Source organism: Meles meles, chromosome 21 (genome assembly GCF_922984935.1).
Source record: "Meles meles chromosome 21, mMelMel3.1 paternal haplotype, whole genome shotgun sequence".
Taxonomy (NCBI): Eukaryota; Metazoa; Chordata; class Mammalia; order Carnivora; family Mustelidae; genus Meles; species Meles meles.
The window spans coordinates 24,794,654-24,820,039 of record NC_060086.1 but is presented as its reverse complement, the minus strand read 5'-3'; the positions used below and the strand labels follow the sequence as shown (position 1 = coordinate 24,820,039).

General features: G+C 43.1%; 1 protein-coding gene and 1 long non-coding RNA gene across 7 annotated transcripts in view; one reads left to right on the top strand and one right to left on the bottom strand.

The window, feature by feature from the left end:
- The window catches only part of METTL9 (methyltransferase like 9), a 48,652-nt gene extending 45,083 nt beyond the window's left edge, over positions 1–3,569 (bottom strand). Inside the window, exon 1 of one of the 3 annotated variants that reach the window (XM_045994103.1) lies at positions 3,411–3,569. In XM_045994103.1, coding sequence (XP_045850059.1) covers positions 3,411–3,569 — 159 coding nt within the window. Of the gene's footprint in view, positions 1–2,453; positions 3,331–3,410 lie in introns of those variants that run through there. The other 2 variants (XM_045994102.1, XM_045994101.1) reach the window with 2 other exon arrangements.
- Positions 3,570–3,672: 103 nt separating this feature from the next.
- LOC123934121 overlaps positions 3,673–25,386 on the top strand; it is a 58,059-nt gene continuing 36,345 nt past the window's right edge. The window contains exons 1-4 of one of the 4 annotated variants that reach the window (XR_006816740.1): positions 3,673–3,808; positions 4,435–4,555; positions 19,930–20,038; positions 20,777–20,853. This is a non-coding gene — a long non-coding RNA (uncharacterized LOC123934121). Of the gene's footprint in view, positions 3,809–4,434; positions 4,556–19,929; positions 20,039–20,776; positions 20,892–25,386 lie in introns of those variants that run through there. The other 3 variants (XR_006816742.1, XR_006816743.1, XR_006816741.1) reach the window with 3 other exon arrangements.

Genomic DNA, 25,386 nt, shown 5'->3' with positions numbered 1-25,386 from the left:
ATGATAAACATTTCCCAAGACGTCTCTTTTAACCACAGAATCCTCCACCATAATTTCTTAATAAAATAACCATAAAGAAAACTTGTGCTAAGTACGGTTCAATTAAATCCATAACCCCACTTTCATGCAAATCCAAAGGAACCAGATGTGGCTGATTATGGAAACCACACACCCAAATGAACACCAGAAAACCTTGGATGAAACTATAAATTTGAAGGGGGAAGGAACGTTAGAGTTAAGTTTCTTCACAAGTCAGAAGGTTTATAAGGCAAACCTAGGATCCTGGAATATAAAGCAGATAACAACAAATGCAGGCACTCTGCGGAAGGGACAGTTCCCTCTTTCACTTTATCTCACTGTGGTTTTTACACACACGTTTCTCTTGTTCACTTTAATCTTTATTCATGGACAATATTTTCAAAATGTCAATGCATCATCTCAAAATAACCTCTGGATTTATCACTCTAAGGAAAAGAGCCAATCTCCCCCAATACCAGATCAGTCTTCACCTTGGAGAACGTAGGTGCCAAACTATTAGTCCAACTGGTTAAAACACACAGTGTACATACATACCTCAGTATCTCAGAAGTGTAACAAAGTAAATGATGTATCTGAAACCAGTATCAGTCTTCCTCAGAACCTCACTGATTCGGTTTTAAAAAGGTACACAATTCGAAAGTATCTCCTGTTAGGAGATACTGTGAGGCAAGGTCTACATCTATATTCTACCTAGATTCCAGAAAAATCAAATTACTTAAACAGCTTTTCAATTTTTGAAATATAACCAATTCTTTCATAAGCACGACAACATATCAAGTGTGTGACAATAGACGTAATCACGACAAGAGTCATAAGCACCTCAGCTAAAGAGACTCAACCATAATTCCACATCAGTGGAGATCTGCCTCCTTTTTATCCTACCCAGAACCTTATTTCATATTCCATATGGCTAGATGACATTCTGGTAACTGTACATTATCACTGCAGTACTTCAGAGTTGTTTCTCTGAGAATGATTAGCGTTAATTAACCGGCAGCAAAGAATGTGGTTTTACAACTTAAGATCACCTCCTGACTTTAAGTGCACTCCTAACAATATCATAGGCGTGATTACCTAACAAACTCTCATAGCCGTGGTCACACAAAAAAATTTCATGGAAATGCATGATTTCCTTTAAAAATGGAAAGGGGGCCAGGATCAGTAATTACTAGATAAAAACTAAACACAACTTGTCTTAATGAATTGCTTTATGTCCTTAGATAATTATTTACTTCCATTAAAATACACGGAATCCACCGCAGTGTAAACTCTCTGAACGCCTGGCATAACAAGAAACCTCACATAGGAAAATGAGAAATCTCTGAAAAACCGCTGAGACACAAAATGGGGAATAATCGCTTACTGCTCTCTGGAAAGGCAAAATGCACTATAAATGCTAGCAATTATAAGCCAGAGTTCGAAAGCCTCTTTTCAATAAATGCAAGGTTAACCGCAAACTACATTATGGTCAAAAATGAAATATCACTCTTAATTCTACAGCTGAACTGCACATACTTCTGTTAAGTGGCCCAAAACTCAAGCTAATGAAAAGACGACCTAACCGGTCACATCGCACAGTTCACGATCCACAACTCTGAAAGCAATTCACTCCTGCCTAATTCTGTTTGTTGTTGTTGTTGTTGTTGTTTGTTTGTTTTTTGTTTTTTTAAAAACCCTTCCAGGAAAAGCTTGCATCATCTTCCTTCTTACCCCATCTTTCCAGCCAGATAACCAACACCGAAGTTTAAAGGAGATCTCTCTCAGGTCGGAGGGGGCAAGGTTCAGGAGGATGGGAGGATGGGAGTGAGGACCTGTCAAATACATTTTTTTTTTTTAACTGCCGAGGGAAAATGTCACCCGAATAAAGCCGGAGAGTTAAATGGCTCTCACGATGCACGGTTAAAATTTCTTTATGGCCCTTTGTACGCTGAGAGATTCGAGCAGACAAAAAGGGGGACCAGCTTTTGGCTTTGATTCCCGGGGGTTAGGAAGGCGGTCCAGGGTCCTGGGCTCGGTATGGTCGTTTACACCGCAGGCCCCGGGGCCAGATGGATGCCCGCGGCCACGCGCCCACCCCAAAGTTCCTGCGCCCTGCGGCCGGGCGCCTGCGATCACCGCCCGGGACGCGGGAACAATGCGGGGCTCCGGGGCGCCCACCCTCGGGCCCGGGGAGGCTCCAGGAGGCCGTTCTCCGCCCGCGCCCGGGAACAAAAGGCACCGCGGGGCCCGGGCCGAGCGCCCGGCCGCCAAGGCGTCGGGAAAACTTTCTGAAGGGCCGAGGCGGCGGGGCGACCGCCCGGGAGGCCCTCTGTCGCCGCGGCGCCCCGCACAATAGCCGGGCCGAGCGCGGGAAGGCCGGGCCGCCACGCCCCCGCTCCAGCCCGGCCGGGACCCGACCCCCGCCGGCCGTGTACCTGGTGGTTCTCCTTCCTGCCGCCCGCGGCCGCCGCCGGCCCGCCGGGGCCGCTCGTCATGTTCACGTACAGGGAGCGGGTGAGCGGGCTCCGCAGCGTCCACATCCTCCGCGCCAGCCACACGGACGCCAGGCTCAGGCACAGCCAGCCCACGAACAGTCTCATCGGGGGCCGCGGCCGCTCGTTCGGATCACCGCCGGCGCCGGGGCGAGGAGGAGGAGGCGCCGCCGCCTCCGGCCGCCGCCGCCGCCGCCCGGGCTCGAGCCATCGCGCCCAACTTGCCCATCCAGCCCCTTCAGGGCCGAGGCGGGGGGTGGGGAGGAGCGGGCGGTGCACAGCCTTCCCGCCTCCCCCTTCCTTTCCGCCTGCGGAACGCCGCCGCCGCCGGCGCCAGTTTCCACCCGGAGCACTTAGGGAAGGCCCCGGCGCGTTCCCCGGCTTACGGCGCCGCCGGCCGGGAGGCGGGACATAAAGAGCGCGCATTCGCCCGGCGCTCGGCCCCGCCTTGTCTCGGCTGCGGCTGCACGTAATGGCCGAGATGATTTTTTAATTTTTCTTAGCATAGAGGGAGATACTTCTGAAGGCAGCTCGTGAAACCTCCCGTCCCTCCAAGGTGGTGCCTTTAGGGCTTCTGGTCCTTCCTCGCTGTAGTCTTTGCCTCTGGGCGTCGCATCCCCCACCCGGCCGGGGGATGAGGAGAGGGTGTCTCCCGCCGTTCGTACGTCGGGACTGTCAGACCAACCCCTTGCTTGGGACGGACGGTGCCAGTTCTTAACTGTCACTGGCTCGGCTGCGTGGTTTCCTATTTACATTTAGAGCCAGCGAGCCAGACCCCTAGGGCCTCCACCCTGCTCCGCGGGAGCCACAAAGCAGTCAGGAATCTAAAAGGGAAAGGCTCTCACCGACCTCTCCCCTCCTCCCAGTCCTGTCCCTCGAGCCTGGCAAGTTGCTGGCTACCTGTTTCCAAGAGGCGTCGGTGAAAGCTCTGCCTCTGTTAGAAGCTACTGCAGCTGGGGCACCTGCAAGTAATATTTTGATGTACTGACGACCCTGCCCAGGAATGAAGACACCCCCATACACACACACACACACACACACACACACACACATACACATTAGAGTCCCTTGCTGCTTATTTCCTTGAACTCACAGGCGGAAGTTGGACCCAACACTCTTAAAGTGAACTCAGCTCTGCGAGCAGTAATTGACTCGGATGTTTCTTTGATCATTTCCACCACGAGGAGACTTAGCAACGTTTCAGAACTGAAGGGTTGCACGGGGTTCCTGTGTCTGAAGTTCTTCCTGCGGCTACAACCAAGCTACAGCTGAGGAGTAACATATTTCACGGGTTCCAGGTTTGTTTAGAAACTGCTTTTAATTTCACTGCACTAGAAATAATGTAAATAACGTTTTATTTTGGTTCCGAAGAAACCAGCCTCTCCGTTTACTCCAGTCTTGCACTTGAGAGATTGTCATTTGTGAAGCAGCTGGTATGGCGATCCCCTGATGAGGACCCAAATCGTCCTTTACCCACAGACATTTTTAGTAGTTTCTAAGAATCTCAGGTCAGCATTTTTTGGTTAACAGGGACGTCTTGTTTCCCAAAGTGAGGTAGGCCAGATAAGGAACTAACAAAAACAGGGGGCGGGGAAACGGGGAGGATACTTTGTGTTCTCTCTTTTTCACTATATTCCCTGACTGCTTCCTGACAAAACTGCAAAGAGGGAGAACCCCTAATTCTAGCTCAAACCTCTAGTGGTCCTGGCGTATGTCATCGAAAAGGAACTATATTAGGCAATCCAAAGAATTCAGTTTCTTTACCAAGTCAACTCTCCCTCTTATCTCTTGAAATCAATGTCAGATAAAGCAGATCTGTCTGTGCCAAAGCAAGCCTTCATATTTTTAGAGGGCGTGGGGTGGGGGATGAGGGTGAAAGCAGCAAGGGTATGTAAAATGACATCTTTCATTTCTGAAAACAAAGGAGACCAAAAGGTATGCGCCCCAGCTACAGAGTAAACCTGAGGAGCCACAGCCCAGAGACTGCAAACTGTGTCAGATGAACAAGAAGCAACTGGACAGCTGCTGAACTCAAGGATTTGGAGGTCAGTTGACGGCCATGGAGCCTAGCATCTCAAAGGAGCAGAGTTTCATTTTATACCTGAGCAGCTGGCCTGGAAAAATAAATCACCCACACATTTAAAAGACTCTATAATAATCACAAAATAGTCCAATATATGTTATTTACACTTAGCAAGCACAGGAAGAAACCAAAGCACAGCACGATCAAATGATTTGCCTAAAGGTAGAGCAAATTCAACAGCAGACCTTTTCATAGAACTTGGTATCCCAGCTCGTGATCCTTCGATCCATCTAAGAAGCCACAAGCCTCGCTGTCTCTGTCTTCTCGGAGAGCCTCCTGAATTACAAATGAGGAGGAAGGAAAACAGCAAGAGTAAATATACTAAGCAGAAGTTCAGATTGCCCTCGGGGACTGCCCCCTTCCTTCATCTACTAGAATGTCACTGCTGTATATTAAAACCTCAATTAAAAACCTCAGTTGTCCATAATGGAGAGGGGAAGAGGCCCAGATAACACGAGAAGCCCCAAACCAGCCAATATCCTTTCTAATGTGGCTTTCAAATGCAGTCAGTGATATTCCAAAGATACACAAATGACACCTGCTGTACTGATCTCTGCTCACTGCCCTCCTGACCAGGAGTTTGGGTGTCTAACTCGGGTCATAGCTCTGTGCATGAGTCCCAAATCTTGCCTGGGTCACTTCCCTCTGTAGAACTCTAAGCAAGGGTCCCTTTTGTTGTCTTTTGTTCTTATGAGCTACAGATGACAACATTATCATGTCCTCTTTTCAGTGACAAAATAGAATGTAAAGGGAGCCCATAGAAAGAGGGACTTGGATCTGTAGAGGGCACAAATTGTGTCAGTCACTGTGGGTCACTGTCCTCTCCTTAAAGAGGTAACAGTCTAAAAAGAACTCATAAATCACATGTTTATATGGACTTCTTTTTTTTTTAATACTTAATGTTTTGTAGAGTGTCAGAGAAGTGTGCAAGTTTCCCAAATATATTCAGTAGATGTGTCCTGTGGTAATTAAGCAACGAGCACCTCTAAATATAAAATTAGTAAATGTATTCAGCAGTTTTTTTTTAATTAGTAGATACAGGGAATTTTATCTGAACCTGGTTGATCTAATTTCAGTTATAGGCAATGACCCCTTTGGTATCTGAGTGATAAATTCTAAGCTCAGGTGAAAGTGCAAACAGTTTTTAAAAACTGGCAACATGGGGCGCCTGGGTGGCTCAGTGGGTTAAGCCTCTGCCTTTGGGTCAGGTCATGATCTCAGGGTCCTGGGGTCAAGCCCCACGTCGGGCTCTCTGCTCAGCAGGGAGCCTGCTTCACCCTCTCTCTCTGCCTGCCTCTCTGCCTACTTGTGATCTCTCTCTCTGTCAAATAAATAAATAAAATCTTTAAAAAAAAATTGGCAACATAAGGCAGCGGAATTAAACCAGGAGTCAGACCTATAGAAGCAAGTTCAAATAACACAATGTACTCTTGGAGATCTCCCAGTGCTACTCATTAACATAGTGGTGTGACATAGACTACCTGAGTTTGAAGCCTGGCTCTCTGCTTCTTGATAATAAAATTTGAGGCAAATAATTTGACCTCTCCAAGTCTCAGTCTCCTCATCTGTAAAATGGGAATAATAGTAATGGTTACCTATCTCGTGGGGATGTGGTAATGATTAAAGAATATATTCCAAAAAAATTTAAAAATTAAAGTATGTATTCTAAGTGTGTGTGTGTAGTGCCTCAACATAGTAAACTCTCCAAAAGTTAATTTGCTCTGGTTTTCGCTATAACTTATATAATTCAACCTCTTCTGATCCCCACCTACTTTCCTCATTTATAAACTAAGGGCCATGATTCTGAGCTGCCTACTTCATAATACCGCTGAGAATCAGATGATCTGAAAGTCTCAGCCAACATTATGTTCAGTCCTAACGTGACTGTGGTCTCTGCAAAGCCTCTCGCCATAAAACATTCCCTTAGAGCCCTTGATGAGAGCTCCTCCTCATAATGTGTCTACTCCCAGGTTCCTTCCTGAGACTTCAAACTAAGGGAGGAAGAATAAGAAGGGGGGTGGGAATAAAACACAAAATTAGAAAACATTCAAACCTAAAATCACAGAATCAGACAGCAAGCCTAATGTAGATGACTTGTCAAGGATGCCTGTCTTCTTAGTAGGAAAGCCTTTCTAACTCTGATACATAGAACTCCATGCCGACCATGGCATTTCACCTGCGTAGAACCTTCTGACCCCCACGGCTTCCTTCCCCTCCCCCTCCACCTATACACCATGGCAGTCTCATACCTGTCTCGTCAGGAATAACATCAGAAAGACAAATACCACAAATACCACTTTCATATAGTCAATAAATAACTTATTGAATACGTGTCATACAGCAGTCACTGGATTAAGTGGAATTAAAAACACAAACACAGTGCCTCATACAGCTTGCTGTCTGTGCAGTAGGGAGTCAGACCTGTTCAAGGAATCAAAAAATGAATATATAATTACTCAAAAAATGAATATATAATTACAAACTGCCGTGTGTGCAAGAAAAGAATTGGATATTGCTAGAACTTATAACAGAGGAATCTGACTTGACTAGGGTAGAGGGAATAGAGTATTCAGGGAGAGCTGCCCAGAGGAAGTGTGACATTGCAGCCCTCGTTTTGACATCTTGTTAAGTTTGAGTTTCCGAATTGCTCAAGTTCCTCTGGATTATCGGTGCAGTCAGTAATTGTGAGAAAAGAGATAGGGGGACCCTTGGAACCTCCTAGGATGTGAAAACTCACGGTGGGCCACCTATGTAATTATGTTGTACATATACATGACTGCTTTAAGGATCCTTCAAAAAATTGCACATAGTAGTTTGACTCATTTAAAGGAATATATGTTGCATTTTAAAATAACACATTTCAGGGGCGCCTGGGTGGCTCAGTGGGTTAAAGCCTCTGCCTTCGCCTTAGGTCATGATCTCAAGATCCTGGGATTGAGCCCCACATGGGGCTCTCTGCTCCTCAGAGAGCCTGCTTCCTCCTCTCTCTCCGCCTGCCTCTCTGCCTACTTGTGATCTCTGTCTGTCAAATAAATAAATAAAATCTTTTTAAAAAAAATAACACATTTCAACTTCACAATGTCCTTCTAGTAGGAGGTCTGAGTCAGAGCTCTGAAAAAAGAGAGAAGGCTGTTGTTTTTCACTCACTTTCTGGGACGTTTTCAAAGGTCCAAAGATCTTCTTTGATCTTATTTTAAGTATATTTTCAAAACATCCCTATCCTTGGCCTCTTAATTGCTGTCTCCTGCATGTATGTGGGTTTGGTCTTATGAATGGCCACTTCCTGTCCACCCCATGCTCCATGTCACTTCATGCCACTGTGTTTTTATATGCTCATTTTGAAACTATAAAGCCTTTTTGTTTTATAACTATAAAACATTCAAACTTATGGTTCCTATGAAATTCATGAAAAAATTGCATGGTACAATGAGAAAGCTTTAAAACTTAAAATCTAAATATGTCACAGTAGACAAAATATATATGTACATATGTAAACATAAGTGATCTTAAAGAGTTCATATAACATAGCCCAGAACCACATCTCTGCTGGCAAGAAAGAAGACAACCATTTTATTTTTGCACAACCACATACTGGTCTGAGGATAAGGAAGAATACATTTATGAAAGAGGATACTTGAGCAATCAAGCAACCTGAAAATCAGACAGAACTATCTCCCTTCTCTGGTGAAAACAGTGATTGATATATATATATATTTTTAATAGCCACAACTAATGTTAGTTTGCTTTACAACTCCGCCTAGGATCTTTCTTAAATGTATTGTGGGCACAGACCATTAAACCCAGAGGAAAGGCATTTGGCCTATTAAAAAACCAAAACCTCAGCATGGTGAGACCCCCACAGCTGTTTTCCTCTGGTTCATGGTTTCCCCTTAGCAAGCATCCTTTGTTCCATACAGTTTCCTAAAACTGACAGTCAATCCTGAAAACAGCTATTGGGCTATTTTACAATAGAAAGTTTATCTCAAGTTCAATAGCTTTGTATGCTCAAGTCTTTCAAAAAAAAGTTTTAGATATGACAGGGGCAGGCATTAGAAGCCAGCAGTTTTTCCTTCCACCAACAACGCTCAGATTCCATCTGCTTCCTTTAGCCTCCCACACCAGCTCTGGGAGGTGAGAGCAGGAGAAGCCGGCTTTGCCCAGGGACCTCACAAAAGTATAGCTTGTTATCTGTGAGTATAGAACAGGTTGCTCTGCCCCAGAAGTCTAGCTTATAACCAAAGCTATAAATGACACTGGGGCCAAATTTGCTGCCTTTTTTTTTTTTAAGATTTTATTTATTTATTTGAGAGAGAGACAGTGAGAGAGAACATGAGAGGCAAGGTCAGAGGGAGAAACAGACTTCCCATGGAGCCGGGAGCCTGATGCGGGTCTCGATCCCGGCGCTCCGGGACTGTGACCTGAGTTGAAGACAGTTGCTTAACCAACTGAGCCACCCAGGCGCCCAAATTTGCTGCTTTTTAAATATCTTATAAGTTTAAACAAATTCCCTGAGGAAAATTTTCTTAAAGGAAAGTTTTCTTAAAATTTTCATAAAGAGACATATTTACAGATAATTTTTTACCACATCTACAATGCTCATCATGATTATTCAATGGAATAAGTCTTTTTTTAGGTTCTATTTATTTATTTGAAAGAGAGAGAGCATGAGAAAGAGAGTGATAATGATGACAAGCAGTGGGGAGGGGTAGAGGGAGAAGCAGACTCCCTGCTGAGCAAGGAGCCCAATGCAGGACTCAATCTCAGGACCCGAGGATCATGACCCCAGCTGAAGGCAGATGCTTTACTGACTGAGCCACCCAGGTGCCCTGGACTAAGTCTTCAAGGAAAAAAATTTAAGTTATCCCTGTAGTTATTTGATAGTACAATTGATTAATTTTTAGATTCTCCAACACCCTGTTTGATACATGGACTAGAATTTCTCCGTTGTTCTGGACATGGGCATATTTTCATTTGATATATGGTAGATCATATTGTATCTAACAACAATTAATATTTGTTAATTCTTTTACCCCATTTAGAATTTATATCTGGACACAAGTGTCAGGAACATGTTGCATTTTTGACATATGTTTTAAAGATGTTTTGAGAAAAAAAATCAGGGGCGCCTGGGTGGCTCAGTGGGTTAAGCCTCTGCCTTCAGCTCAGGTCATGATCTCAGGGTCCTGGGATCAAGCCCTGCATCAGGCTCTCTGCTCATCAGGGAGCCTGCTTCTCCTCCTTTCTGCCTGCGTCTCTGCCTACTTGTGATCTTTGTCTGTCAAATACACAAATAAAATCTTTTTAAAAAATTAAATCGGGTAATTTTTTAAAAGATTTTATTTATTTATTGTGAGAGAGAGAGAGAGCGCGCACGCACAAGCAGGCAGAGGCGGGGAGAGAAGTAGGCTCCCTGCGGAGCAAGGAGCCTGATGCAGGACTCTATCCCAGGTCTCTGGGATCATGACCTGAGCCGAAGGCAGTGGCTTAACCGACTGAGCCACTCAGGCTTCCCAAATCTGGTATTTTTTTAAAAAGGTTTTATTTATTTATTTATTTGACAGAGGGAGAGATAGTGAGAGAGCACAACAGGGGGAACTTCAGGCAGAGGGAGAGGGAAAAGCAGACTCCCCGCCAAGCAGGGAGTCCTACATGGGGTTCAATCCCAGGACCCGGGGATCATGAACTGAGTGGAAGGCAGATGCTTAACAGATGGAGCCACCAGGTGCCCCTAAGTCAGGACTTTGGCATGATAGGCAGTACCTGCAGTTGCTCATTAAAACTGCCCTGAAAAAAATTCTGGAAATAGGGAATAAAATCGGTAAGAATCACACTTTGTGAAAGCATATGTGTAATGGATTAGAGCAAAGAGATGTAAAGTCACCTTTTAGAAAAGCAGGTCCCCAAGGCAAAACTTGACTGCAGATTGACTGAAGGAAGATCATAACGTATCTATAGAAAAAACAGTTCATTGTGGGTGGAGGTGGAGAGGAGTGTCAGCCTTAGAAAATAGAAAGGCAGGCTGATTTCATCATGGATCTCCATCATCGGCCCAGGAAGCTGTACCCTCCACTTGGCTCAGTGTGGCAGATGTCTCTCTCTGTGTGGATGGAGATGGGTGCATCCATTTTATCCAGGTTTCATGACATCATCCATTAACATCATTCTAAATGGCCATGGCCCTCATTACATGCTCACCGCATGGTGGGGATGTGCCGATGGGGAATGCAAGGATCTGTCTCATTGACAAATTTCTCAGTATAAATTAGTAAATAGGTTTGAGTGGGGTTTTTGGTTTTTTGTGGGTTTTTTTGCACTGGGCTGTGAGTTTGGCCTCTGCTAATGTCTCTGTGGGAAATGATTCCTTCTCAACATACCCACATACCAGGTTTTGGCACCAGCAAAACCTTAGGCAATGGTGATTTTCCCACCTCATGCTCCTTATGGGGACTGAAGTTGGCTAGCGAGCTTTCCTTCACCCAACAAATATCAGACCTCATTTGTCTGGGTAGGACATGTCATGGGTAGGAATGCAAATGTTCCCAGAGTGCTCAGACATACCTGTGGTTCTCTTTCAGGGTCTTTTTTTGCCCCACCCCATGTTCCCAGTCCCTGAACGCCATGTCAGTTCATCCAGCTCTCACCTTTATCATCAAAACCAGGGTGAGCACTCATACCAGGAGGCAGGAAACTCAGATTCTGGTTACGTCCCTGACATTTTCTTTTTTTTTTTTTAAGATTTTATTTATTTATTTATTTGACAGACAGAGATCACAAGTAGGCAGAGAAGCAGGCAGAGAGAGAGGAGGAAACAGGCTCCCCACAGAGCAGAGAGCCCGATGCGGGGCTCGATCCCAGGACCCTGGGATCATGACCTGAGCCAAAGGCAGAGGCTTTAACCCACTGAGCCACCCAGGCGCCCCTGTCCCTGACATTTTCCATGTGACCTTGGAAAATCACATCACCTTAATTATTTTGTCTGTAAAAATGATAATTAATAAAGACCACCTGTACATGTATGCCTGGATTAGAGACTTCCAGTTACAGGATCTGTTCCTTCACTGTTTACTTTCTTTTGTGAATGTGGAGTTCTGTGGATTTTCCCACACTCTTTTTTTTTTTTTTTTAAAGATTTTATTTTATTTATTTGACAGAGAGAGAGAGATCACAAGTAGGCAGAGAGGCAGGCAGAGAGAGAGGAGGAAGCAGGCTCCCTGCGGAGCAGAGAGCCCGACGCGGGGCTCGATCCCAGGACCCTGAGATCATGACCTGAGCCGAAGGCAGCGGCCTAATCCACTGAGCCACCCAGGCGCCCCTTTCCCACACTCTTTAACAAAAAATCTCACCAGTTCAGTGTTCCCTAGCACGCCACAAAATAGGAAATAATTTACTGCGACAGGTGCATACCTGTGATGAAGTTTGTAAGCAGAGACAACTGTATGCTTGACAAATTGTCAGCTTCTTATGACCGGAAACCAAAGACCTTGCGTTTCTTAGTCCCCATATCCATCACCCTTCCCCTTAGTGTGAGGCTTGCCCAGTTCCTGGGGAGGCATTTGGGTAGAAAAGCACTCTAGAAATGAAAATGAGTGTATTTTTACCCCATGAAATTCTATATCTGGGCCACAGCCTTGCTCTTCATGAACAGATCACTAGAAACGTCGACAGCGGACACTGGATAGGACACATCCTGCCATGTCTTACATATGGTATCTCTTTTAATCCTTGTTACAATCTAACGAGGTTGATACTATTGTTACTACCCCCCCTGCCCCCCCCCCCCCAACAGGCAAGGCCCATAAAGCTTCCATTGCACAGCCAGGGAGTGGTTGAGGCAGGATTTTAAAGCAGGCGGCCTGGTTGCAGAGCCCACATTCTTTACTCAATGCTCTACTGCCTCCTAGCGTTAGTTAGCCGTTCTCAGCCCACGAGCATCCGTGTCCCCGGTGGCGCTATTTATAGTGCAGATTCCCAGCCAGCTCAGGTGTCTGATTCAGAATCTGGCTGCAAACAGGGAGACTGAAACATGCCTCACAGGGACAAGGCAGGGAAGAGGTTCTTAGCAGAAGCAATATGTACTTTAATTTAAAAAAAAATTACTAAAAAGAGTATTCGATAGTCACACAATTTTTTAATGAGATAATGATTTTTTTTTAAGATTTTATTTATTTGACAGAGAGAAATCACAAGAGAGGCAGGCAGAGAGAGAGGAAGGGAAGCAGGCTCTCCGCCGAGCAGAGAGCCCGATGCGGGACTCGATCCCAGGACCCTGAGATCATGACCTGAGCCGAAGGCAGCGGCTTAACCCACTGAGCCACCCAGGCGCCCCAGATTTTTTTTAATTTTATTTATTTATCAGAGAGAGAGAGCACACACAAGTAGGCAGAGGCAGAGAGAGAAGCAGGCTCCCTGCTGAGCAAGAAGCCAAATGCAGGACTCAATTCCAGAACCCTGGAATCATGACCTGAGCTGAAGGCAGTAGCTTAACCCACTGAGCCACCCAGGGATCCCTAGGTAATGATTTTTTAAGTGCTGAAATAACCTAAAAGAAGAAAATGACATTTCCTGTTTTTAAAAGATGTATTTATTTATTTGAGAAAGAGAGAGCATTGTGGGGGAGGGGGTATGGGCAGGAAGGCAGAAGGGGTAGGGACAGACGGGGAGAGGGAGGGAGAGAATCCCAAGCAGACTGCATGCCCAGCTAGGGGACAGACACAGGGCTCAATCCCATGACCTGAGCTGAAATCAAGAGTTGTTTGGACACTAAACTGACTAAGCCACCCAGGTGCCCCGAAAATGACATTTCTAAATAGCAAGTCAAATGGCATTTGTGTATTCACTTCAGGACAATATCCCAAAAATAAAATGAAAACAATTTCTGTGATCTGTAAATATTTTTTAAATCAGGTAATTCATCCTCTGTAGTGTACAGTTCCTGAGTTTTGATAAATGCATACAACTATGCATTTGTCGATGCAAATACAGAATATTTCCATTCCCTAAAAAAATTTGCAGCATCCCTTGTTGTCAACTTCTCTCCCTAACGGTAACGTCTTAACAAGCTATAGCACATTATCACAGCCAGGATTTTGACACTGTTAACAATCCACTAATATTCAGATTTCCAGAGTTTTACTTTCATGTGTGTGTTAGCTCCATACAGTTTTATCACATGTGGGTTCAGTATCCACCCCCGCAAGGATTGCTTGTGTTGCCCTGTTATAACCACACTCATCTCTATCCCTTTCCATTCCCATCTTAATCCTCTGGCCGCCATAATCTGTCCTCCATTTCTAAAATTTTTTTCATTTCAACAAATGTTATATAAAAGGAATCATATGGTATATAACCTGTGATTGGATTTTTCATCCAGTATAATTCCCTGGAGAATCATCTATGTTGATGAGTATGTCAATAGTTTGCTCATTTTTATTTCTGAATAGTATTCCATGGTTTATGTATATCATAGTTTGTTTAAACACTAATTTGTTGAAGGACGTCTGAGCTGTTGTAGTTTTTGGCTGTTATGAATCAAGTTGTTACGAGTACTCATTTATGGGTTATTGTGTAAATACAAGTTTTCGCTTCTCTGGGATAAATGCCCCAAAGTACAATCACTGTGTTACATGGTAACTGCATGTTTATTTGTTTTTTTTTTTTCCTTAAAGATTTTATTTATTTGACAGAGAGAGAGATCACAAGTAGGCAGAGAGGCAGGCAGAGAGAGAGGGAAAAGCAGGCTCCCCGCTGAGCAGAGAACCCGATGCAGGGCTCAATCCCAGGACCCTGAGATCATGACCTGAGCCAAAGGCAGAGGCTCAGCCCACTGAGCCACCCAGGTGCCCCATGAATGTTTAGTTTTATAAGAAGTTGCCAAAATGTATTCCATAGTGGTGGTACCATTTTACATTTTCACCAGCAATGTACAAATGATCCTCAATCACCTGTTAAAGTGATTAAAAACAATTTACCTTCATTTTAACCATTTCTAGAGATATTCGTTCCTTGGTGTAGACCCAAGTTTCTATCTGGTATCCTCCTTGTAATGCAAATCTGCTGGTAATTCTTTCAGCCTTTTGTTTGTCTGAAAGTCTTGATATCACCCTAATTTTTAAAGATATTGCATTGTTTATAAAATTTTAAGTTGATGAGTTTTTTTTTTCTTTCAACATTTTGAAGATGTCATTACATTGTCTTCTGTCTTGCATTGTTTCTGGTGCAAAGTGTGCTGCTAATCTGATTTTTGTTCCTCTCCATGTAATGTATCTTATTTCTCTGGCTACCATCAGTGATTTATTTTTATCTTTGGTTTTCATCAGTTTGAATATGATGTGTCTAGGTGTTTTCTGCTTTGTATGTTTGGTGGGGTTTTTAATATTTATCTTGTTTCGTTTTGTTTTGTTTTCCTGGTTCTCTGAGCTACTTGGATCTTGAGCTCCTGGGTTTGATGTCTTTCATTATTTTTGAAAATTCTTGGCTATTGTCTCTTCAAATATTTCTTCTAACCCGTTCCACTTTCTTTTGCAGTGGGAGGAATCCCATTAAAAGTATGTCTGTCTACTTCATATTGTCCCAAGTCTCTTGGATGCTCTATTCTTTTTTTCTCACTCTCTCTGTGTTTGAGCTTCAGTAATTTCTATTGACATATCTTGAAGTTCACTGATTCTTTCCTCATGGGTCATATTAAAGTTTGTACAGGTCCAAACTTCTTCACCATCTTTAGCTCCCATTTCAGGAATCAATGTGGATTTATGATTAGTAGACCTCCCTGGAAGATAATACAGTCACCATCCCCATCCCTAGTTTTCCCTATCTCCAGGCCCTAAAAAGAACTTTGCTGGGGGCACCTGGGTGGCTCTGTGGGTTAAGCCTCTGCCTTCGGCTCAGGTCATGATCTCAGGCTCCTGGGATCGAGCCCCACATTGGGCTCTCTGCTCAGTGGAGAGCCTGCTTCCCCCTCTCTCTCTGCCTGCTTCTCTGCCTACTTGTGATCTCTGTCTCTCTCTGTCAAATAAATAAATAAAATCTTAAAAAAAAAAAAGAGAGAAAACTTTGCTGATTTCAGGGAAAACAAAATGAAAACAAACTCGGGAAATATACCATTTTTTTTAAGATTTTATTTATTTATTTGACAGAGAGAGATCACAAGTAGACAGAGAGGCAGGCAGAGAGAGAAGGAAGCAGGCTCCCTGCTGAGCAAAGAGCCCGATGCGGAACTCGATCCCAGGACCCCAAGATCACGACCTGAGCCGAAGGCAGCGGCTTAACCCACTGAGCCACCCAGGCGCCCCGGGAAATATACCATTTTGTATTTTCTTACTGAAGCATGCTGGCTTGGATCAGAGAACTCAGGATATGAATCAGGTCTACTCTACCTGAGCTCCTTCCACTTTTTACTGAACATCTACCCACAGATCAAGTAGTGGCAAAACCAGTGGGTACTCCTACGATGTGCACCCAGTGGTATGCTGGAACCTTCTCATCCTGGCTGGTGAGAGCCTTGTCAACTTTTCAGGAATTCCTCAAGCTGGTTTTTAAGCATAGCAATTATTTTAAAATTAATATATGTAAGTATATGATTAAGCAAATGATATTTAAAAATATAAGTATTCAAAACATCACTTTCTCATTACTATATCTTACTATTATTTATGCTTTAATATTATTAATGTCTGCTATATCCATATGGTGATACAACATGTACACCTGGTATTATGGTTATTTTTTTAAGCTGGTTTTTATACTTAAAAAATTTTTTTATTATGTTCAGTTAGCCATCATATAGTACATCATTAGTTTTTGATGTAGTGTTCAGTGATTCATCAGTCACATATGAGACCCGGTCCTCATCACAACATGTGCCCTTCTTAATACCCATCACCGGGCTACCCCTTCTCCCCACCCCCTCCCTTCTGTAACTCTCGGTTTGCTTCCTAGAGTCCAGAGTCTCTCATAGTTTGTCTCCCTCTCTGATTTTGTTTTGTTTTTTAATCTTTTAAAATCTTTTTTAGTCTTATAAAAAAGATGTTACTAAGCATCCTTTCCCCTAATTCTTTTTTCAGTAATACCACATTTATAGCCTGAAATTAGCGATAGTGGATGTACTAATACCATGGAAATCATATATATTATTGTTTTGTTTTGTTAATTATCTAGACCAGGGGTTGGCAAACTTTGTCTATAAGGAGCCATATAGGTGCGCCTGAGTGGCTCAGTCGATAAAGCATCTGCCTTTGGCTCAGGTCATGATCTCAGGGTTCTGGGATCGAGTCCTGCATTGGGCTCTCTGCTCAGTGGGGAGTCTGCTTCTTCCTCCCCCTCTGTCCCTCCCCCTGCTCATGCTCTCTCTCTCTCTCAAATAAATAAATAAAATATTTTTTTTAAAAAGCCATATATTTTCAGCTTGTGAGTTACACACAGTTCCTGTCACATAATAATTATTTGTTTAACAAGCCTCTAAAAATGCAAAAATTATTCTTAGATCTCAGACTGCACAGAAGAAAACCATAGGTTAGATTTGGCCCACAGGCTATAGTTTGCCAGCCTCTGGTCTAGACTTAAGAAAGTAGTAAAGAAACTGTTAATAATGCAGACAAAACTAAAAACTGTCATGTGTATAGCTGTTATGCTGGGGAAAGCAAGGGAAATTGAGGACATATTCTTTATAGTATTCAAAACTTATCATTCAATTAATCAGAGAAGTTTGCTCACATTATTAATGATCGAGTAAAGTTCAGAAGGATGTCCTTCGTGTTCCAGTTTTTTTTTAAAGATTTTATTTATGTGATATATAGAGATAGATCACAAGTAGATAGAGAGGCAAGTGGAGAGAGAAGGGGAAGCAGGCTCCCTGCTGAGCAGAGAGCCCGATGTGGGGCTCGATCCCAGGACCCTGAGATCATGACCTGAGCTGAAGGCAGAGGTTTAACCCACTGAGCCACCCAGGCGCCCCACGTGTTCCAGTTTTGTCTTACTAGTCAACATAAACGAGAATATAAAAAAACATTTAGGTTGTAACTATAACTGTGATATACGTGAGTTCTTAGTTTAACTGAATAGTAATCAAACTTATTCATAGTCTTGATTTCATGACTATTGTGAATTATAAAGACCAACAGTAGAATTTTAAGAAATAACCAAGAAAAGAAATAACAAGTCATACTGAAATTATAGGTGTATGAAATTCATAATAAGTAGTAGGTTTATTGTATTATTTGTAAGTCGTATGCTACACATCCTTTTTATCAGTAAAATGTATAATAAAGTTATATATGTATATATGCATACATCTTTTTTTTTAGGGAGCCAGTCATCCAACATCTTCAGCACACCAGTATCAACAATGTGTCATGTTAAGCAATGACTATTCTTGGGTAGGACAGTCTAACAGACGGGGTGGCTGGCTGGCTCAGTGCAAACAGCATGCAACTCTTGATCTGAGGGTCATGAGTTGGAGCCCCACGTTGGGTGTAGAGATTACTTAACAATAAATAAATAAATAGAGGCACCTGGTGGCTCAGTGGGTTAAGGCTCTGCCTTCGGGTCAGGTCATGATCTCAGAGTCCTGGATGAGGCCCGCATCGGGCTCTCTGCTCAACGGGGAGCCGCTTCCTCCTCTCTCTCTGCCTTGCTTCTCTGGGTACTTGTGATCTGTCTGTCAAATAAATAAATAAAATCTTTAATAAATAAATAAATAAATAAAACTTTTAAAAAGGAGAGAGAGAATCCAACAGGCACACAGAGTCTAAGTCAGTTAAATGAAAGCAAGCAACTGACCCGAAAGCTCTGGCGCTCAGTTGAGAGAGAGAGAGAGTGAGAGAGTGTGTGTCTGGGCAGGGGACCGGGATGGGGTGCGGACAATGAAATAAAGATGTCAGAGGCAGAGAAAGCTACCTCTGCCCTTGCCTTTCCCACTCCAGTGGGATGATTCAATTCTATTTCTTGTCCCCCATGCCTATGAATTTGCCTACTGGATCCTTACAAGAGACCCCTCTTTATTTAAGATAGCTGAAGTTGAATTCCTGTTCCTTCATAACTAAAAGCTCTGTGACTAAGACGGTGAGCAGTATAAATCTGGGTTATCCTACACTAGTCCCTGAATCCCCCAAATCTGACCGCTATCAGTCACAGGGGAATCTACAGATGATGGTAATATGGTATTACTTAATGAAAAGAAAAAAGGAAATGATGTCTTCACTAATACAACCAACTAAAGAAGCAGTAAAGGGCTTAAAATAAAAATGGGATGTACAGTCAGGTGGGCTCTGGGAAACCAAACCAACTCAGAGTGATTCAAGGGTGAAGAGTAACAGGTTATGACCAGGCCACAAGACCACTTGCAAACAGCCAACAGAGAGGCCTTAATTCATATTTAACTTTCTTATTAAGTTTATTATTATAGTCAAAAAGCCCTGAAACATGGTGGGTTTTGTTTGTTTGTTTTATCTGTTTTGTTTTCTAAACAAATTAGAGGTTATGAAGAACAGTTTTGTCTTCTGGTATAATGTAAACTCTATTAGAACAGAAAAGCAACTGAAGTTTTATTTGAATCCCAAGATAGCCAGCATTGGCCTTAAAGAGCCCCTGTGTGGTCTGTCTTGTTTCTGATTGAGAATGGGCTCCAAACCAGAATCTGAATTACTGCAATCCCAGAGGGCCCAGGCAAATCAAATTAAACATAGCATCATGAAGATCTAAAATTGTACTAGGGAAGAAAACCATATTTAAAACATAATTCGTTTCTCTAGTGGTTTCTTTCTTTCTTCTTTTTTTTTTTTTTTAGATTTTATTTATTTATTTGACAGAGAGAGATCAAGTAGGCAGAGACGCAGGCAGAGAGAGAGAGGAGGAAGCGCAGGCTCCCCACCAAGCAAAGAGCCTGATGCAGGACTTAATTCCTGGATCCTGAAATCACAACCCCAGCCTAAGGCAGAGGCTTAACCCACTGAGCCACCCGGGCGCCCTCTAGTGGTTTCTTATTAATTCGAAGCTATATAACAAAAAGGTTTTTTTTGTTTTTTTAAAGATTTTATTTATTTATTTGACAGAGAAAGATCACAAGTAGGCAGAGAGGCAGGCAGATAGAGTGAGAGGGAAGCAGGCTCCCTGCCGAGCAGAGAGCCCGATGCGGGACCCAATCCCAGGACCCTGAGATCATGACCTGAGCCGAAGGCAGTGGCTTAAACCACTGAGCCACCCAGGGGCCCCTATATAACAAAAAGTTTTAAAACAGTTTTGCTTTTTAAAAAGTAACAGAAAAAAAAATAAAAAATAAAAAGTAACAAATGTTATCAAATAATCTGGATTTTTTAGAGTAATTGAATAATCCCTACCTTCCAGGTGCTGATACCAGAGGAGGCTGGCATATAAACCTGTGATCATAATGCCTGAAGGACCACACACAGAGAACAGGGGAAGATGGAGGGCGGACGTGAGGCCCAAGGCGTAGGTATATACTTCAATCTTGAAATTACCATCCAACATGTGTTAAAGATTTATTTTAGAGAGTGTGCGTATGTGAGCATGCACGAGTAGGGGGAGGGGAAGAGGGAGAGATTCTTCAGGCATATTCCCCACTGAGTGCAGAGCCCCATGCAGGGCATGATCTCACGACCCATGAGATCATGACCTGAGCCAAGACCAAGAGTCGGGCACTTAACCACCCAGGCGTCCCTTTCCGAGATGTTTTAAACAAAATGGTGGGAACCTGGCTTTAATTTTTATTATTAAATGTTATTATTCAACACAATTAGAGATGATAAGCGGAAACTACAGTTAACAATGTTATTCAGAAGTAGCATGTCCAGGTTTTCTGCCAGGAACTTCCACAAAACCCCAAGATTCCTGTGGTTCTTGATTATGTTCCTGATTTTATTTTTTTCATTTAAATCATACACAGTAAAAGGGGGCTCCTGATTATTTGGGGGCTGACTATCCAGTCTGCTGCTGCTTTTTGGTCACCTGGGTTACCTAAAATATCACCTCATTCATTCAGCCAACTGAGGAAATAAGTGAAAAGACCAAACTATATGATAGTTTAGGAAGAAGAGGCAGTTTGTTACATTTTCATACTAAAATCAGCTGCTATTACAAGAAACTAGATATCATTCATCTTTAAAAAAAAAAAAAGGCACTGTGTGATTATTAATGTGGTGACACCGGGCTAAGTACTGGTATTCAATGGTAGGCAAAACTGATGGAGCTCCCACCCTCAAGGAGGTCACCTTCTAGTGCAGGAGCTGGATATTCATCAGGTAATCACAGGTAAAAGTGATTTACTTATGCCAATATAAGATCATTGCTTTAGGGCACCTGGGTGGCTCAGTGGGTTAAAGCCTCTGCCTTCGGCTCAGGTCATGGTTCCAGGGTCCTGGGATCGAGCCTCACATCGGGCTCTCCGCTCAGCCAGGAGCCTGCTTCTTCCTCTCTCTCTCTCTCTCTCTGCCTGCCTCTCTGCCTACTTGTGATCTCTGTCTGTCAAATTTAAAAAAATAAATAAATGAGATCATTGTTTTAGGGGCACCTGGGTAGTTCAATTGGTTAAGGGTCTACCTTCGACTCTGGTCATGATCTCAGGATCCTGGAGTCAAGCCCCACGTTGGGCTCTCTGCTCAATGGGGAGTCTGCTTTTCTCTCTCTCTCTCTCTCTCTCCCTTCCTCTATGCTCTCCCTTCTTTCCTCCTCTCACTCTTTCTCAAATAAATAAAATCTTAAAAAAAAAAAAAAACACTTCACTGCATTAAGTGCATTAAGTGCTGTGATAGAAAAGTACAAGGTATTAGAAGGGAGCACATAGCCCTCTGGATACTCTTGGCAAGTGGAATCCAGAGAAAGCTCCCCTGGTAAAACAGTATTGGAACTGACCTCTGAAGAATAAGTAGGCACTAACTGAAGGGCCTCTGCCTAGAATCATGTGCAAAACTCCAACCATCACTACCTCCTCCTCTAAAAGCCATGGCTGGGAATGTATGTCCTTGGTGCTCTGGACTGGACTGCATTGGTTAGCGAATGGCCACCCCTTCCATTCAGTGCTCCAGAAGACCACCCTTCATCTTGAGTCCTACTCAGTCCAAGAAGTGATTATGACCTACCGACCCATTGTTTTTGTGCTGCTACTTTCTGGGTTCTGAGACAAACACAGAGGCTTGGGTCACAGGCTGGGCATCCAAAACATACCAACTGTAGCCTCGGGAAGTAACAGAGGCACCAAGGGTACCATTGAAATGTGGTGTCACTTCTGCTCTACCCAAACTATCTATGGAAAACCTCATTTCTGGGGGCATGTAGTGTTTTGTCTTCCCTGCATTCCTTCCTTCCTTTAAAAAAAAATCCTCTCCCATCTTCCCTCCCCAATTGACTACACAACTCCAACCTCCCTTCTCTCTCTCTCTCCCTCTCCCTTCGCCCCTCCCCCTGTGCAGCTCTCTCTCAAATAAATCTTTTAAAAATGTGTTTTTTTTCTTCTCATAATTCATATTATAATATCACTTTGAGATTTTTAGTTCAGATCTAGATAAGAAACTCAGCTCCAAACTCACCAGAACTTTGGGCAACTCTATTAACCTAGTTAAGCCTTAGTGTCTTCTTCAGGGTTATTGTGAAAATTTGTAGCAATGGCGGAAAACTGTCAAACAGGGCCAAGCACATAGTAAGCCTGTAATCCATGTGACACCATCATTATTCTTACAGGGGTCTCATCAGGCTGACCGTAGAAAGGAAATGTTTGCTTTCTATTCTTGAGGTAGCAACAGAGTCGTGGACTCTTAAGTTTCCCAACCCTAATTCAAAAGCGTCTGTACTCCCACAAAACAGTATTACGGCTTAGCAAGTATAAGCTAAGACAAGAAAATGAAGAAAAAGACCCCAAACAGCAATATTTTAGATGTCAGAACCTGTAGGGAGGTGTTTTTTCTTTTGAAAACAGAACATTATGAGAGAAAATTCGGTGCAAAAATTTTTTTCCTTAAGCAAGATACGCAGTTGCTATTATTACTATAAAATAACATTAAAGATATCTGTTTATTGTTTCTGCCTGCCTCCACTATAATTGTTGATGGTAAGGATCGTTGTTGGTTTATTTACTCTACATTGCAAGCACCTAAAACAGTATGTGTGCAGTAAATATTTATTGAGCGAGCAAAATTCTAAGCAGGGCTTAGGAATTATTTTTCCACCAGAGAGTCACTCAAAAATGTGAAGGTTGAAAAATATAAAAGCCCAACTGAGGGAAGAAAAGAAACTCTCTAAATCCTATGCATCTTTCCCAGATTAGAATTACATTTTAAGAGAAAGAGGGAATCTTAAGAAAGGAGCAGAAAGACCAGGGAGATTTTTTTTTTTTTTAAAGAAAGGAAATGAGAATTATTTAAATAGCCAAGGTATTCTTCTTTTTTTTTTAAGATTTTATTTATTTATTTGACAGAGAGAAATCACAAGAGAGGCAGGCAGAGAGAGAGGAAGGGAAGCAGGCTCTCCGCTGAGCAGAGAGCCCGATGTGGGACTCGATCCCAGGACCCTGGAACCATGACCCGAGCTGAAGGCAGAGGCTTAACCCACTAAGCCACCCAGGTGCCCCAGGGAGATTTTTTTGAAGAGCATCAAACGATTCGGCAAAGTAGTGGGGAAATGACCTCTGCTTTGGAGCACATGAAACATTAAAATGATTGCAGTTTCAGTAATGATAACAAGATATGCCCGAGAGCACTAGGTCTTAAACCACAAGAAGGTAGTTATCAAATTGTCCTACTTACTGAAATGTTCATCCCCCCCCCACCACCAGCCTTTCCTTGAGCTTCTAGCCTAAGGCTTTCTCTCTGCTGTATTGTTAGCATGCTCACAGGAGGCTTTGCCTCTGCAGATCACCACAGGAGTTCCGCATCCCCCCTCACCATGGAAGAAAGAGAAAAAGAGTTTTGTCTTGGAGATCGAATGTCTCCTGGAGAGAACCCTTGGCAGCTGGAATCCTATTTCTTGATATTTCTGAAACTGGGATCTGTTACAAGTAGACAGTGCCCAAGGGTAATGGGCTCCTACTGCTATCCAAACACTCAGATAAAAATGCACGGAAGTGCGTCAGCCAAGAACAAACCAGTCTTTTCATAAAACACTGGGCTTGTCAGCACATATTGTAGTAATTCCGTGACTAGCAGCTCATGGTCATGGCTCTGTGGTTCTTTTCCCCTTTAAAGGTCTTGATTAGGCCAGTTCCTTTCTTGCTTGTGTTTGGGAAATGTGTGATTTAGGCTGCTTCAAACTGGAACTTGGGTTTCCATTACCTTGTTGGCATCTTGCACCCATTGTCAATCCAGTTCTCTCACCCGGTCTGTCTTGTGGTTCCAGTCAGTGAACAGTCAAAGGTCGTGAGACAGGCATGTGCACACCTACAATATCACGTTCAAAAGTACAACCATGACCTTGTCTTCTCATTCTCAAAATCTGTGCTCAGCTGTTTCAAACCTCCTGTGTCCTTGTTAGTAATGGCCAATTAGAAACCACTGAATCCTTTCCCTATAACAGTCAGAGGCTGCCAATTTATGGTAATTTGGACATAAGTGCCAATGGGAAAGTACATTATTCAAGCTACTTTGGCTGTGAAAGAAACCCAGTGTGGGCTAGCTGAAATAAAAAAGGAACTTGCCAGCTCTTATAACTGCAAGGTCAGGCAGAGGTAGATCTGGGTAGGTACCCACATTATGATAGGAACCTGTTTCCTCTGTCCGTGACTTTCCTTCTGAATAAATGCAGCCTTTCACCACATGGCAGCAAGTTAACTCCAGGCTTACTTGGGCCCAGCAGCCTAAGATCCTAAAGGAAACATGTACATTTCTCCCAGTAGCACAGCAGAAGTCCCCCGGTGGACCCTGAAAAGCCTTCCATGAGTCACGTACCCATCCCTGACTCACTAGTGGTAGCCTGAGGCTGGAGTTCTGATTAGGTCTGGGCACATACCCAGTGCAGTCCAGTCGAGAGCACCAAGGACATACATTCCCACCTATGGCTCTTAGAGGAAGAGGTAGTGATGGCTGGAGGTTTTGCACGTGATTCTAGGCAGAGTTAGTGCCTACTTATTCTTCAGAACTTAGCTCAAATAGTGCTTTCCATGTCAGTCTCAGAACCCTGAGATCATGACCTGAGCCAAAATCAAGAGTCAAATGCTTAACTGACTGAGCCACCCAGGCACCCCAGAAAAAAAAAAAATTAAAGAATAGTCATATGCTTTCTGTGAAAATGAATTCGGAAGGTTTCAGTGAAAGGCAATGACCTATAACAAATACCAGGAACACTAACAGCTTAAATGCATCACATTACTGATAATGGAAATGTAAGATTGTAACTCCCTATACACCTGCTTTTCTTTGTGAGAAGCTGGGGATATTGTTAATGTTTCATATTAGTTTCCTAAAGACGAACTAGAAAAAAGCAGCAGTGTGCTCGCTTCGGCAGCACATATACTAAAAATAGAAAAAAGCAGCAGTATAATATTCCTCAAAAAAAAAAAAAAAAGAACCCAAAAATGAACAAAACAAAACAAATCCTGAGGTTATCTCCTCCTTTGTACATAATCTTGTCCTCAAGCGGTCCCTCTGCAATGAAAAAATATTGCTCTTATATACAGAGGAAAGAAGCAAAAAATGGGGAAGAAATCATTATCACTGGTAATTGCACATAAAACCCAGGATATATATTATTGTGGTCCTATGAACTTGTGGATAGGGTTTCCTCTACATAAGCTTACATCACAACTCCGTTTCTGACACACCATTAGTAAACTGATTTAGCCTCAGTCATAATCTTTTG